Genomic DNA, 15784 nt, shown 5'->3' with positions numbered 1-15784 from the left:
TACGATACGACCAAGCTGGAAAACCATCCCCCTGCACACACACGGGGCTCGCATCCCACCATCCCTCCCCAAGGAACTTACCTTCCCAGCAGTGAACAAGGAACTGGTTACACTGCAATCCACTTGCACCAACTGCTCACATGACGTTTGGCAGTTTCCTCCAGCATTTTTCCGACTTTGCTCATTGTTAAAATAGTTGAAGATGATCAGGTGGGACACGTTCGATGCTGCTGTGAGCTCCAGGCCAGTATTTCCTCTTCCAGGGCAATACACACCTAGGAATTAACACACATCCTCTCCAAGGAGCTGATCTTTTTAAGAAACTTCACTGAAACCACATCACTGCTCAGCACCCCTGGAAATCAGGCTGGAGAATTTCAGCTTGGGCAACCCACACAGATATAGAAGCACTGAGCAGCAGGAGGGTTTAGTTCAAATAAGTTGCTTTGATGCCACACAGGAGGCAAGGGTGAAAAAAAAGGGAAAAACCCCTCAATTTTGCAGGGAAGCCTCAAATAGCTTCAACTAAACTGAATTCAGCTCCTCCATCCTGATGATATGCTTCATTTACTTCCAGCTCCTTAAAAAGTCAGGCAATGGCCTTAGACACTCACCTTGATTGCAGCGCTTTAATCCACACTCAGGACACCTGGCAACGAATGAAGCAAGTGATTCTTGGGAGAGGGCAGAGCATGACCCCAACTACACAGAGGAGGCAGGACACACAATTTTAGCCTGCCCAGAAGACTTTTAAGTATCCCTCTGCTTTCAGAAAACAGAATAAGCCTAACTCATATTCTAATGTGGAAGCTACTTCTAGTGACATTTGTGTGAAATGTGATGCCGACATTCTCCACCATTCCTTGAATTTGTTTTTCATTAAAAAAAATAAATAAACCAATAATACTCCATCCTGAGACTTCAAGCTGTCGAGGTCATTTACAAGGGCTGTCTCTCTCACAACGTCACTGCCAAACACAAAGCCCACAGCTCAGCTGTGGATGCCCAGACTTGGTGTGAGCCAACACAAGAGGAGGATTAGGCGTATCTTGCCCAGGCAGTTCCCAGATGTTTGCTGACAGCTGAGGAACAGCGATGACAGAGCAGAAGGCAGTCTGGCACAGGGCTGTTCTGGTCAGTCCCTTCCCAGCCAAAACCCACTCCCTCCCACTCCTGCCAGTCCTTAAAACCTGCATACCAGGAAGATAGTCAATCCTTTACAGGGGTGCAGGATAGGAGGCTTCCTTTACACAAAGAATTTAAATCCAGGCCTCCTGAATGTTTCTTCTCAATCTCAACTCACCTAAAATTTTCCCACAACAAGCAGGGTCTCCAGCACTCATCCTCTTCCCCCCCCCCAGCTCTTCTTCTTTGCACCCTTGGTCCCTCTTGCTCATTTTTCTCCTTGCAAATGCTCATCTCCCAGTGCTTCTTCACCTTTGGCTTTCCAGTGCTGCCCATAAATCTCAGTTTCTGCTCCTTTGAACACACTTCACCCATTCTCTGGCCAGCCAACCTGGCCAGCCTGCTGTCGTGTGGCACCCAAGCCACAGTGGTAACCGAAAGCCCTTTTAAACCTTGGAATGAGGAAGGGGACAGTCTGCTGCAAAATCTGCAAGACCAGGAACTGGAAAACTGAGGCACTAAAAATTTGTGTCTCAAAAAAAAAAAAAAAAAAGGAATTTTTGAAATTAATTATAGCTAGCCCAGCTTTGAAGGCTTGGAGAGTCCTGACTGAGGATAGCCAGCCCCAAGACCACACTGCTGCTTTATGCCCTCCCTCTACAGCACAGGTTTAGCAGAGCTCTCCAAAATTAAAGACCAAACTTAGCAGTAACACCAATCCACCAATCCCACTTTGTTCCTCACATTACTTTTAAAATATGGCAGAGGTGAAAACTGAGCAGACTGTCCCAGGCTTATCATTCTCTGCCAGTCTGGAATAAATGTACGTCAGGGGAATTCTTATGACAAGCAACTTCACGCAGTGGTAGCACCAGACACACCTAACACCGTCCCTCACACACAGAGCACAGAAAGACCCAAACTAGACAGTAATTCATTTGGTTCTTTTATTAGCAGAAGTTAAGAATACAGCAAGTAGTAAGATCCCATCTTATATGGAACCATCACCAGAGTCCCCAGCCATCAAAACCCCAGAATGTGCTTCATTGCTTCCAACAGTAAGCAATTTTTAAAAAGAAATATACTGAACAAGGCCACTATTTAATGGGGAAGGAAAGAAGCTGTAGGTCCTAACTATTCTATGGCAATAACCTGCACACAGAGCAAGCAAGCCTCTGACTGCTGAGAGTAAGGCATTCAGGTGCCAACCTGGGAAGAGTTCTCAGCAAAAGCTACAGAAAAGTGCACAGCTAGGTTGTTTTTATTGGAACACACAAACTTCTTGAACGGAGAGACTGACTGGGTTAAGAATAGCAGGTGGAGTACTGTGTTTTTGTAATAGTTCTGTGCTGTGTAGGACCAGGTTACAATCACCCTTCAAGGAGTGAACGTGGGATGATCCAGGATGGAGACTGTCGCTTCTGCTGGTACTGTTCAGAGGTATCCCAAAGCACCTTACAGACAGCTCTGATTCTGATATGTACCATGCTTTTCTCAGACACCAGCACACCTCCTCCAGGCAACTCCACATCTTTGTCCGGGATGCCAGTGCCATTTAGCCCTTACATCCAAAGTTAATACTGCTCTTTACTTCATATAAGTACCACACAGACCTGTGACAAACCACTTCCAGCCCTACAGCCATCCAGTGTCATGATCCTACTGAGATCATGTCCCTCTAAACTTGTAGGCTCTGCTGCAGCACCTCTTTCTGCAGCTGACCTTGCTCTCAGAGGCTTTACTCCGTTCAAGGGGAGAAGCTTAATATCCAGTCAACTTTAGGAAGGCATTCTGCTTCCATCTGACTCAGCAACTCCCCAAAACACACTCCGTGGCATCCACGGTGTGGGAAGAGCTTTGCAATCCGTATCTTTCTCTTGAAGGATGAAAACTGAAACTTGCAGGAGTCAAAAAAAAAAAAAAACCCACAAAACCAAACCCCAACAACAAAAGAAAACCCACACCAACCAACCACCCCTTACCTTCCTTCCTGGTGAAATACAGCATGTTATGAGCTGTTTAACTCATCTGTGAGAGAGGTAATTGCTCTGAATTTCCAGCTAAAGACTCCAAGCAATACCTGTGCCATAACAAACAAAACGTTCAAGTTTCATCTTACGACTCCAAAGACTCTCCTTCAGTCTGGCTTCTGACTGGGCTCCAAAGATCAAGCTACATCAATTACATAAGAGAAGGGTACAGGCCTCCCCTTATATAGGAGGTGTGTCTGCTCCACAGCAATCCAGCTGAACTCTCAGTTTTAGGTTTAGAAATACCAGCAGTCCCATTAGTCCCATTGCTAAAGCACAGATGGGAAGCAGACCTTACTAAGGACAAAAAAAAAAAAAGAACTGCACTGGGCTGGTTGTGGATTTACTCCTCTTAAAAAGAAAAATCTGCAAACTCCCTTGGCATATGGAGCCTGACACACGAGAAGGTAATGTGCTTGAGGTCTGCAGTAACTGTTAACTCCAAGTCCTGGAGCACACAGCTTCCTCCTTCCAGTCCATCTTAACCTCACCTCTGTTTCCCCTCACATGCTCAACTATCTTCTGACAAGCCTATTACCATCCTTTCTTCAGACCAAACAAAGCAAATGGCAACCATCTTCTCAACGGGGGCCTTTGGGTATAGGCAGGCACTGATGGAGTTGGACTGTTTGCCATTTCATGTGCAGCTATCCCACCATGCTCCGATTCACGCGATGAGAACCAAAACAACTAAGGGTAAGATCCATCATCCACAATCCACAACTACACACGCCACACAGGCTTGGGAGGCAGCTGTCCCACACACTTGGGATGTACCTTCAAGTTACTTGAGTAAACGCCTTTGCTCACACTGTGACCTGGATGACAACGTGACTGATCCAGCCCTCACAACCCTTGTGTACATCTACTGAGCCTACTCCAAGTGCTGGCCAGGACCCCACATTGCCCAGGGCATGCTGGCCACCAGGAAAATCTGCCAGGCCAACGTGCTTCACTCCTGGGAATTTTACCTGGTCCTCCTGCAGTCGTTTGTTTTGTGCAAAATTGAAACAGTGTGTGGTACTTGCATGTTGCATTCTTTACAAAAACCCTTTTCCCCCCACCCATTGTTTAAAACATTTATATAAATTTTATTTAAACAGAAAGTTAGAAATCTTATTTACAATTTGTTTTTCTCCCAAAAGAGCATCTAAAATCAACGCCCGAACCCTCCAAGAGGATATAAATTTAACCTTGATTTTTTTTTTCTTTTTTTTTTAAAAAAAACAGAAACTGCTAAGCTATCCCTCCCCAATTCTACAAATAAATATGGCATTGAACAGAAGCCGATTTGGAAAGGGTCCTCTGTAGCTCAATCTGTAGATCCCAAGAATAAATTAGGGTTTCAGAATTTCCTGGTCTTCAAATTGATTTATTCCATTGCTTGAGGTATAGAATTTTATCTTGGTTAGTCAGAATCCCCATGAAGCTCCATGCCTCATCAGCTGAAACGTGGATTCTTCTTAGGTATTCCTTTTGCTAGCCTGTACGCTTCGCCGCGCCGGCGGCTGTTTTGGTTACGGCCTCGGGCTGAAGGCTGGTTCTACTGCATCCCATCCTCCTCTGTGCAGCCTCCTCCCACCGTGAAACGGAACTCCTGGAGGTTCGAGACTCCGTGGAAGTGCACAAAGGCGCCAGCCACTACAAAGACGTGGAACAGCTGATGGGAGTGGAACTGCGGGAAAGAAAACACTCCTGTTCAGCCGGGGCACTCCGGGCCCCAGCGCCACCCCTGCCTCCCGAAAGGCCACGCGTTCCGCTGCAGGACGCAGTGACAGGGAGCAGGGCCTCACACCACGAGCTGCAGAGTTCTCCAGGTTGTGTGTTAAAGCCCATCCCTCTCCTGTCATTAGCCAAATAATCGAATTCTCCACACACAAAACCCCCAAACACCCCCCCTTCCCTTCAGAGTCATCTTAACCAGCTGGTCAATAAACAAATATAGTACATAAGTGCTGCAACTCGTCTTTGTGAAGGGACAAGGAGGAGTTCAGAGCCTTAGGCAAAAGGCTTAAGCAGGACACTTTTAAAATTAGTCCCTTCACAAGATACACTGCTGATTCATTGATTCTACTACAGCAAAACAGGACAGAAAAAAATGGTATTATATTAAAACCTAGAAACAACTAAATGTTCTGAATCAATGCCCAGGATGTTATTGATTAGAGTACAGTAGGATGAAAACCATGAGGGAGCTACATGACAAAGCACGCCCTTGTTTGAGGGAAGCCATACCAATATGGATTATGCTCTTGAAATATTTCTACAAATGTGTGTTTGCAGGTTTCATGGAAAGCTTGGAAAAGAGCTGGTGGTACACCAGTGCTTTTGGAGCCTAGAGCAGCAATGCTTTCTTTGCCCATTTAAACACACCAAGCAAACTGGTGCTGTGCAAAAGCCACTCAAACAACTCAAGCCTCATTCTCACTGCTAGCCCTTTGGGGCCTTAACTATGCTAGTGGAAGTACAGTGGTCTTCCAAAGGTCTACCTCCCCCTCATCTCTACTCTTGCTTCACTCAGTTTCTTTCTTAACATCTTTCCCACATATTTCTCCTGCAGTCTTCATTATTCTTTCCCTCATACCAAGTCTCCCCCACCCATCCTCTTGCTCACTCCACTTTCGCTTCACCTAGGCCAGAGATCCCTTCAAAGACCACCATATCTATCCAGCATTTTCACTGGCTGCACAAGATGAGGAGCCAGTCCTGGTGTGAAGATCCCAGAGAACACACTGAACATCAGCAAAATAACCATGTACTATTCTGCCCAGAAGCAAGATAAAGATGTGTGTTTGTAAGATCCTCAACACACACACACACACACACACACACACAAGTTCACAGAGTTGCTTGGCCATCTGTTAAAGCTGCCTAGTACATGTGCTGGAGTGAATCTGCACACCAGCAGTTACCTCAGATCAGCCAGGTTGTGACAACTCATGAAGAGAGGCACCAGGAAAGCCAGGCTTGGAGAGCCCGCGGTTATTTGGCCGCTGAAGACCTAGTGCTTCTGGTGCAGCAGTTTGATACTTGCAATAAGAAAAGACTGACACAACATCCTTCAGCCTCAAGGGGAACCAGCTTTCACATTGGTCTCCTCACCCAGCCATTGTGTAGACTCACCCAGATGTCACACTTGCCAGGGAAGAATCTCTCCGGGATGCGGGCAGCATATAGTGCAGCACCAGTGATGTACAGGCATGCCATGAGTGCCAGCCAGCCTATCTGCCCCATTGTGGCTGCTTTCAGGAGCCCCTCAGAGATGACAAAGTGCAGAGTGGGAATTACCCCACTAAGACCCAGACCTAGAAATACTCCTGGGAGGTAAAGAAAATGCGGGAGAGTCAGGTTTGAGCACAGTGGAGGTAAAGGGACACAACGAAAACACAAAAACCTATGGAAGGAAAACTCAGTATTTGCCAAAGCAGCAGAAAGGTGACAGCCCTTGAAGCTGGAGGTGCCCAGAAGAGATTTATTGGGAAGGAAGCTAAAGAATGCCCAGACTTCCTTCATATACCAGAAGGTACTCGGCTATATGTTCCAGCAGATAGCCAAAATACTTCATTTACTGATTGCTCCTGCCAGCTTCAGTGTACGTGAGGCCAGTTACTGCTCTTGGCCTGCAGGGGGAACTGAGACCACGCAGACTGTGCCTCACTTCACCATCCCCGCTCAAGAGCAAGACAAGGAGAAACAACAAAGAGGTTGTTTATCATACACTGCACCAGCGGTCCTAGGAAACAGAAAAGGGGCAGCTGCGCTCATCTGATCTGCCACGTAAGAGAAACATGGTTTGTTTGTTTAGATTTGAGCAGCAAGTACAGAAAACTTTTTTTAAAAAAGTGGGCATGGGGGAGATATTCATGACCCATACAGAGATTTTAAGTTTGGAAAGCTGAACTCTCTGAAGGTACACCAGTAACTTGTCCAGGAAATCTAGATTTACTGTAGACAGCATGTGCAAGTTAAGAAACAAGAAATATTACTATTCAACCCATCTGTGTGCACATTCCACAGCTGCCCCCTAAGCTTTCTCTTTTTTCCTACCTCAGAATGTGAAACCAAATCTGGTTTTGTTCTTCTGACAAAGAGTAAAAATAGGTTTTATCTCGACTATGTATTTTATCTAGGCAAATCATTCAGATTAGTTCAGTCATCCAATGATTTGCTGGTGTCTGAGCCTTGTGTTACCAAACCAAGACAAACAGTGGAAGTACACATACACACACCAAGCAGTCAGTCGTTTTTTGGGAGCAAAGCTGCTAGATACAGCTAGAAATGCTTTGCACTACCTTTCCTACTGCATGTGTTACTGTCCATTTCAGGAATGCACTTCCAGGACTTGCACTAGCCCTTGTCTGTGCATCCAGCTGGCTATAAAATATATGCTGAGAGCAAACCCATCAGGCTCCCGATCCAAGAATATTAGGTCTCTATAAAATTAAGCTCTCTTAAGTCTTCCCAAGATGGTTTTTCCAAGTGGCAAGTACAAAGGAGGAAAGGCAGTCGAGTAGCCAAACAGTTAAGTTGAGGTCTTACCTGCCCTTACACCCCGGTATTCAGGGGTGGCAAACATGTCCCATTGTGAGACAATTATGGCTGCGATGCCCAGGACACAGATCACAATCAAGTAGATGAAACAAGGCTGAGGGTTGCAGTAGAAGGAGTAGTACAGCCATGGTACAAAGCTGCCCATTATGAGAAGTGCAATGCCAGAATAATCCAGCCTAGAAGGAAACAAAAACCAGTTTCATAAGAAATGCAAACCTTTGGAAATCCTCTCACCCACACGCCCTCCTTTAGTAGACCAACTGTCTGCTTCTCACTGCAAAACTAAATTACTCTTGCTGTTGCAGCTTACTTCCTGATGGCAACTCTTCCACCAGTGCCCTCCTCTGGTAATGGACTCCCTTGGCAGACAGCCAGTAAGGCCATTTTTGGCCAGTCACCAGCAATACCTTCAGCAACCTTTAGACCAAAGCTTTTTGAGGAAAACTCAAATTTGACTTTCAGATGAGGTAAAAAGCAGCACAAGAGCCCCCTAAATGTGGGGCACACAGTATGTTGTGAGAGCACAGCCAGTGCAAACCCTTCAGTGTCTGACGAGCATCAGTTAGTTATGCATCAGCTTAAGTGAGCGCAGTGGAAAAGTGCTGCAATTTTTCAACCACTCTGTTTTCCTACACACCAGCGTGAAAAAGGAAATCCACAGCCACTGCTTTTTACCCCACCCCGACAAAACACGCCTACAGAAGTTGATGGAGTTAATGTTCCAGTAGGGGACTTAAATAGCTGGGTTACTTTAAAGGTGGTCTTGCAGATTACAGAGTCTAGCTTGAGTAATCTTAAGAAATATGAGATATTTAGCAGCCAGCCAAAAAAGAACGTGAAGTAAAACCAAAAGACCAAGACATCTTGATATGCATTGTGGAACTGTCTTACATAAGTTTAAGATTTAAAGTTAGTCAGAATACTTGAAATGATAAGAAGTGACACTCACATTAAAAAATTCCAAGTCCTGCAACTAAGCTCAAGGTATATTACTTAAAGCAGCAAGATGCAAGCACATGTCTGCCAAACAGCAGAAAATGATGGAGTTTTAAGACTAAAATGACAGCACAAAAACTCATGCTGAAACAAACTATAATTAGAAGAAGCTGCATTAAATCTCTGCTCAACTCTGTTCCAAAGTACATGCAGTCATGAAATGAACAACTCCCACACTGGGGCTCCAGGCACAAATCCCAGCCCTGTTTTCCCACCTGTTTCCTATTTGGCCTACCCTGCTCTTTAGGCACTTACTTGGAGAAGAGCCGGGAAACACCTTCTGAGTGGCAATAAACTGTGTGGAAGAGCCATGAGAAGGAGAGGCAGAGTATGGCTCCCAAGAAGAACAATCCAACCACCACTTTCTCCTGCACAGGTGCTACAAAGGACATGTTTGGCCGGAACATGTAGAAGATTCCCAGACAGAGGAAGAACACACATCCTGAAAAACAGCAAGGCAGAGAGGTGTCAAGCTCATGCATACTGAAAGCTTTTCTTTAAAAGCATGATTGTAGTGTGTGGGACTCCTAAACACAGGAGCTCCTGACAGCCAGCAGCACATGCAGAGTTGAGTGCTGCCCTACTTCAGTTACACATTCCAACCACAGCTCTGTCTCAGACTTGGACAGACCCTGTATTTTATTTTCAGTTGTTTAGCAAGATGCCTGACAACTACAACAATAAAATATCTGTTGCAAAATGCAGAAGGAGAAGGGCAAAGTTCAAAGAAACCCTTCCCCTTCAAGGCTCCTCACAAGTTGAAACTGGTCACAGAAGCTGCAACATAAGCGTGTTCTCGTGGTAAGAAATGTGATCTCAGTTAACACCTACACACTTGGAAGAGAAGTATCTACCAGTAATTTATCAAAAATTAGGCAATTTTTAATGCATTTGTTTGTATTATATGCCACGATTAAGGAAGTCCCATCCAACTCCGGTGGGATAAAATTAGGAGAGGGATACCAGCCTGCTAATTTAACAGGTCACTAGTGGAACAATAATGCTGATCAATGCCATACCCCTTTCTATCTTGCCCTCTTTGAGAGCAATGAAACCAACTGGCATTAGATTAGAGCAAGGTGCCAATACCTAGAAGATGTGTCCAGATGTTACCAGTCTCTGTATGTATTCTGAAGATACTCTTGAAACAAGCCCGGAAGGAAGGCATGGGTGGTCTGTGTCCATGCAACAGGTAGTCATTGTCCTTCAGCCAGTCAGGCAGAACATCGTGGGGAATGACCCTCCATCGGCCCTCCCATACCTAGGAGTTAAAAGATTTTGGTTAAAAGCAGCGAATCGAGTGCCATCAATGTATGGCCAAAGAAAACCCGTATTAGTAAAAGTGTTACTCTGTGAGTACAGAAAAGAGTTGATGGGACATCACCGGGGAAAAGGTTTACACTTGAAATATAGTGGTTTAGTCACTGTTCCCTATTCAAAACTATCATTATGAAGCTAAGCTGCACCACCAGAGACAGAAATACTTGAGCATTTCATCGAACAGGGAGGCTATTGGGCTTTTCTTACTGCTAATGAAGGGAAAGCATTTAATTTCCAGGTTTTCTTGTTTTACAGGTCATCTTTTCCATTCAACTGAAGAGACCTACACCTACTTCTTTCAGAGAAATAAATAAGCCTGTTCCTCCACCACAAGCCAACCTGACTACATATCTGCTAGCATTTGGGGCAGTCCAGCAAAAAAAGCTACCCATCATCAGCACTAACAGGGGACAGAAAGCATGAAGGGGCAAGAGCCCAGCAACAAGTGTCCAACCCCTTATTCAAGGCTGGGAAAAAAAGAAATGGTAACGGATCAGTTAAGGCAACAGGTTGGTGACTCAATTCCATCAGATTTCTTCTTTAAATGGGGAGGGAGTGTATGTGCACGCAGCTAATCCTGCAGCTGGTTCCACATGAAATAAGCGTGCACAGATGTCCTTAGCACTGCTTTGGTAACACAAGACACAGGGAGTCTTCAGTTGGGCGTCAGAAGCAGCACTGCCAAGCAGAGGGGGATCAGGGAACTGCTTTATGTACCGGGGTTGTTTCTGCAGTGTTCCTTGGATTTGCCGGCTGGCTAGAATTACAGGAGCAGGGCTGAAGATTCCTGAAACACTGAGTTTAAAAGGCTACATTCTTATTTCAGTTTCAACAACAAGAGCCCAGAGTTTTTAAATCAATTCTCCACACTCATGCATGGAAGCAAAACAAAGCCATTCAGAATAACCAACCCAGTTAAAGACTGGGTTCTTAAATACAATTAACAAGAAAATAACTGGTTTACTTCATGAACCAAAAATTTGAATTGAGGTAGAAACAGAAGGAGGGAATTCATTTTACACAATCCACTCTGCAAAACATTTTAAAAGAGCAAGAGATGCACAGTGAAAAAAACACCAACCAAACAAAAAAACAACAAAACCCACACACAAAAAACCACTGCGTAACTACAGTTCCTCTGTAAAAACATCAAAAATAGTGCATAAAACCAGTAGGAACCAGTGTATAAAGAGGCAGCATTCCTTTCAGCAAGGAAGGAGGGTCAGAGACTGATACAGCCCCATGGCTCTCAAAAGTGTCAAAAATTGAGCCAAGGTCAACAATTACAAAACCTACAATGGATTTACTTGGATATGGTTTTAATATAGCATTGTTTGCAAGTCAGGGACAAAGCTTATTCCACAATGGATGCAAATGGTGCTGGAAAAGCAAAATATTTGCAAGTCTGTCGAAACCTGGACAAAATGACCTTGCAAATTAAAGTGCCTTGAACTAGAAGGCTTTTATTCTGCTTTGCACTCACAGGTGTTTTTCAAGAGACACACCTGAGTTGCATGATCAGCTTTAGAGTTTCATTTGTAATCCCTGCTGTTCCATGCTTTACAATTTAATCATATATGACAGACTGAGATCCTGAGACACCGTAGTATTGCTAGTTAGAACACGGGATGCTCATTCAAGGGATGGTGTGAACCTCCTCTTCCTCACATCAGCAGCACAGATGCTGCAAGTATAGCCTGCTGCCCCTGGAGCTTCCTAAAACAGGAAACTAGTTCAGCAGTTTCCACATGCCCTTACCTTACACACAAATTCTTCCATTCTCTCCATAGCATGGTGGGCTTGTAGAAGAGGTGACATACCCATAAACCCTTCGTCTTCTTGAGGTGACTCATCATTGTGTTTGCAATCCTCAGAACACTGGGGGGAGAAAAAAAAAAAAAAACAAGATAAAATGCTTTGTAGAAAGATGAACAGAGAAAGGTGATGTTGTTTTCCGTACAAAACTATGATTTGAGGTCTTTGGCAAATAAAGAAGTCTTTCCTTGTACAGCACTGAGGAGGGGAATTCAAAAGGACAAGCAAAAAAATTATTACATTCTGAGGTATCTGAGAACGACTCACATGCCTGACCCATTCTGCGTATGTTCTCACCAGGTTTGGAAGCAGGCAGTGTTCCTCTGCAAGTTACGCTTCATTAAAGCCCAGATATGGAGTCTGGGGCTTGCAGCCTACCCATCTCTAGGGAAGGATTACTCCCCATTTTATGTTTCAATAACACTATGTCGGTGTTAATGCCTCTATAACATATCTGGCATTTTAGGGTAATAAAAGGTAAGTCAAGGAGAGGAATCCATTTACCTTGTTATAAATGTTTCACCTCAACTTTCAGTCCAAATCTGAAGATCTATTCTGTTTAAGTGACATTTCTGTTCAGCTCATAATCCAGTAATAGACAATCACTCATTTGTTTGATTTTCAAGGTATTTCAGAAACTAGCATGAAACTTCTGCCAGTTAGACAAAGGCAAGTTAACAAAGAAAAGCGGTAACAGACAGCAGAGTTTTAAACAAAATTCAGATAAAGAGAAATACCCATATCCCCAAGGTGTACCAAGAAAATTATGAAAAGAAAAGCTACAAGAATCTGCTGAGAGGGGACATCAAGCTGGTACAGATCACTAATAAATTTATAGAAATGAGGTTTGGTAGTTTTCTACCCTATGGTGACTTATCACATCATCTACATATTATGATACACTCTAGCTTCCCATTTAGGAAAAAAGCAGGGGGGCCACAGAAGTCCAACATTCCTGTTTGCTTACTACAATGCTCACGGCCCATCAGAGACTCCATTCAACACTTCAGCTTCCAAGGTAAACAAATTTGAGAAAGCTGGAAGAGAATGAGCTTTTTGTACCCTTCAGACTTAATGCAGAAAGCTGCCACTCACCTCATGACCCAGAAAGCTCCACAATCCATACGAAGACTGGCTTCCTCCATATTTCCCAAAACACTCTTTTTCCCTTCTATCAAGGTTAACAACTTTAAACTCAAGATTCTCTATCCATAATGCCATCCGAAGTGACTGAGAATGTGGTGTATAACCCCTCATACCTTACCTACAAAGCAGTAGCAGTAATGAATGCCCAGGTTAATGTCCCGAACTCTGACTCAGAGTTCAGATGTGGCTGTGCATTTGCCCCACTTTACAGCTCTCTCCTTAGAGTAAAGCCTTATTAACTGCTTCCGTCAACAAGTTAACTGAATAAGCTGCTTAAAATTTTAGGTTTTTAATAAATAAAAGGAGACTTCTTCCAGCTTACAGTGAGCTGGGTAGAGTCTTCAATATTTCTCGTTTTTCTGAGAGAGAAATGACATGCTAATATCTGCTTTTGTACCCAAGGCTTGCAGTAGCCACCAAAGCTCCATCTTTCAAAGAGGTCCCACCATCAAATAGGTCTTGACCCAGTTCTGCTTATCCAGAGTGCAATTTCTGGTAATACAGAGTATATATACATCCCTTGCATTTTACATATGACCTTACATTTGTCCACACTAGGAAAACTTAATTGACTAAACAAATCTTTGGGGACAAACCATGTCCCTCATACTGCCTATTCACCTTCATTTATCCTTCCAGTGAACAGCCCCTCTGAGCAGTATTTTGTATTTCATAGTAATGATTGATATAAATATTGATCAGCTCTAACCAGATTCTACAGCAGTTTAAGACAGCATTAAATACACTCTGCCTAGATTAGTTCTATCGAGAAAGGCATCAGGCAACATCAAGATGCAAACAGGTTTAATATCCTACTAAAACAGGCACAATCTCTGTTGGGCATAGGGATAAAAAACAAATTCAGTTTCATTCTGACTCAACAATATTCACTCACATTATTTACCACACTGTTAATTTTACTGGTTTTTTTCTACTAATGGAGCTCTCTGGTTAGGATTCGCAGTTTTCAATATTATAAATAATTAACTCAAGGTCACAGAAACACAGAATGGTTTGGGTTGGAAGGGAGCTTTAAAGATCAACTAGTCCAAGTCCCCTGCCATGGAGGTCTGCATAAGATGCTCATGATAGTCTGCACAGTCTCAGAAACTGAAGAAACCTTCCATTTCCAAGAGTATGCCTTATGGAAAGGTAAGGCTGGAGTTTAAGTTCCAATGCCTTTTAGCTACCCTAGAATTCCTTCCCCCAGCACCACACAATAACCAGCTCAAATGGGGTGAACAAGTTAGTAATCCTCAATTTACAAAACTTGGTGGACCGAAGGGAAAAAAGGTCCCTTATGGAATCAAAGCCTGTATTCATTGCAGTCTGCACAGTGATTCAAAGCCAAAAAATGTTCATTTCCCCCTCTGCACATACTCCCATTTCTAGAATGATGGGAAGGTTTAAATTTGAACAGACTGTAAAGCTTGAAGAGCACAGCTATTTATGAACTAGTCCAAAATCTTTGCATTTTGGCAATGTGCCTACAAACAAATCATTACTGAGCTTCTTCTAGTGATAAAAGGAATTCGTATCATATACACAGTCCAGATGACTGCCAGAAAATGGAATTGATTTTACTATCTCCTTCCTGCCATTAAACTGCAAAATTAGCATTCAGGGGAAAAAAACTAAAGCTCAGCTTCTTAGTCCTTTCCACACTAAGGGGACAAAACGAGGTCCATTCTGGAACGTCCGTGCTCTCTCGACTCCTTCCCGTAACATCTCATTGGAAAGAACAATGAATTGTGCTTCTTGAAAGCCAGGAATCTACAGTGGAGGGCAACACCAACACCAGCTTTCATCTGGAAAACTGAAGGAGTCTACTGACCTTCAGTTCTTCAGATGGTGACTGAAAGAAAAGAACACCACTCTTCTGTTCAGAAGGCATATTGTAAAATTTCTTCTGAGACACGTTCCTTCATATCTTAGCATTCCCACATTCTCTCCTCTTTGGCTGACCATGCCAGAAATTCAGCAATAATTCCAGATCATAACAACGTAAGCAAGCATGTGCTTTAGGACTTGTTTTCAACTATTCCTAAGTCCTGCCTGCAGAATCACATTTTAAAATGAGAAACATACTGGGTAAATAATATCACTTGCTTAAGACCATGCAAGAAATGAGAGCCCAGGAAAAAACTCTGATACTCCATTTTTAAGGAGGAGTGGTATATCCTGAATTAAGTGCTTTCAAGAATAACTTTTGACTTTGTAGTATCTAGAACACAGGCCAAAAGGATTTTCACTTGGCTAATGTTTCAGATGTTCTTTTATGTCATCTAAGTTACTCATTTTCTTTTAAAAGTGTCTCAAATTTTGACTAAATAATTCTGTGAAGTCTTCAAGGCATTTTAGAGTACCTTTAAATAAAACTCCTCATTTCTTTGTTAACAAGCAAAGTTGTTGCAATCATCAGCTGTCATTTTTCAGCGGCACAAATGCAGCAAGGCGGACAATCAGTTGTTCACACAAATCAGAAATCAAGGACAGTATCCATAATTCTGGATACTTATGCTCCAATGGGTCTGGACTCCTAATTCTATGGAAATGCCAAGCAATCATTCCAGTTTTAATCCTACTCTCTTTGCAAATTCACAGTGTTAAAGCTACTAAAAACCAGTACAGATATACCTAATGAGATGCAAATTATAAAACAGGCATATAAACACAGCCTGAGTTGAGTAACGGTACCAGAGAATAAACCAAATCTGAAGGACAAGTGAAAGTGGCCAGAAGAAAACAGCTTTACTGGTTTATCCATATCCACTTTATTTTGTGAAGTTTTACTGTTTTTG

General features: G+C 43.3%; 1 protein-coding gene across 5 annotated transcripts in view; it reads right to left on the bottom strand.

The window, feature by feature from the left end:
• Positions 1-2058: 2058 nt before the first annotated feature.
• ADIPOR2 (adiponectin receptor 2) overlaps positions 2059-15784 on the bottom strand; it is a 46339-nt gene continuing 32613 nt past the window's right edge. For all 5 annotated transcript variants that reach the window (XM_050325569.1, XM_050325572.1, XM_050325571.1 and 2 more), the window contains exons 3-8: positions 11781-11900; positions 9792-9963; positions 8958-9144; positions 7695-7882; positions 6279-6472; positions 2059-4830 (exon numbers count right to left, since the gene is read on the bottom strand). In XM_050325569.1, the coding sequence (XP_050181526.1) occupies positions 4699-4830; positions 6279-6472; positions 7695-7882; positions 8958-9144; positions 9792-9963; positions 11781-11900 (993 nt within the window). In that variant the 3' untranslated portion in view covers positions 2059-4698. The remainder of the gene's footprint in view (positions 4831-6278; positions 6473-7694; positions 7883-8957; positions 9145-9791; positions 9964-11780; positions 11901-15784) is intronic.

The sequence above is a fragment of the Myiozetetes cayanensis genome, unplaced genomic scaffold (genome assembly GCF_022539395.1).
Source record: "Myiozetetes cayanensis isolate MyiCay16 unplaced genomic scaffold, myiCay2020 scf3, whole genome shotgun sequence".
Taxonomy (NCBI): domain Eukaryota; kingdom Metazoa; phylum Chordata; class Aves; order Passeriformes; family Tyrannidae; genus Myiozetetes; species Myiozetetes cayanensis.
The sequence above is the reverse complement of the archived record's forward strand: the minus strand, read 5'-3'. Positions and strand labels throughout refer to the sequence as shown.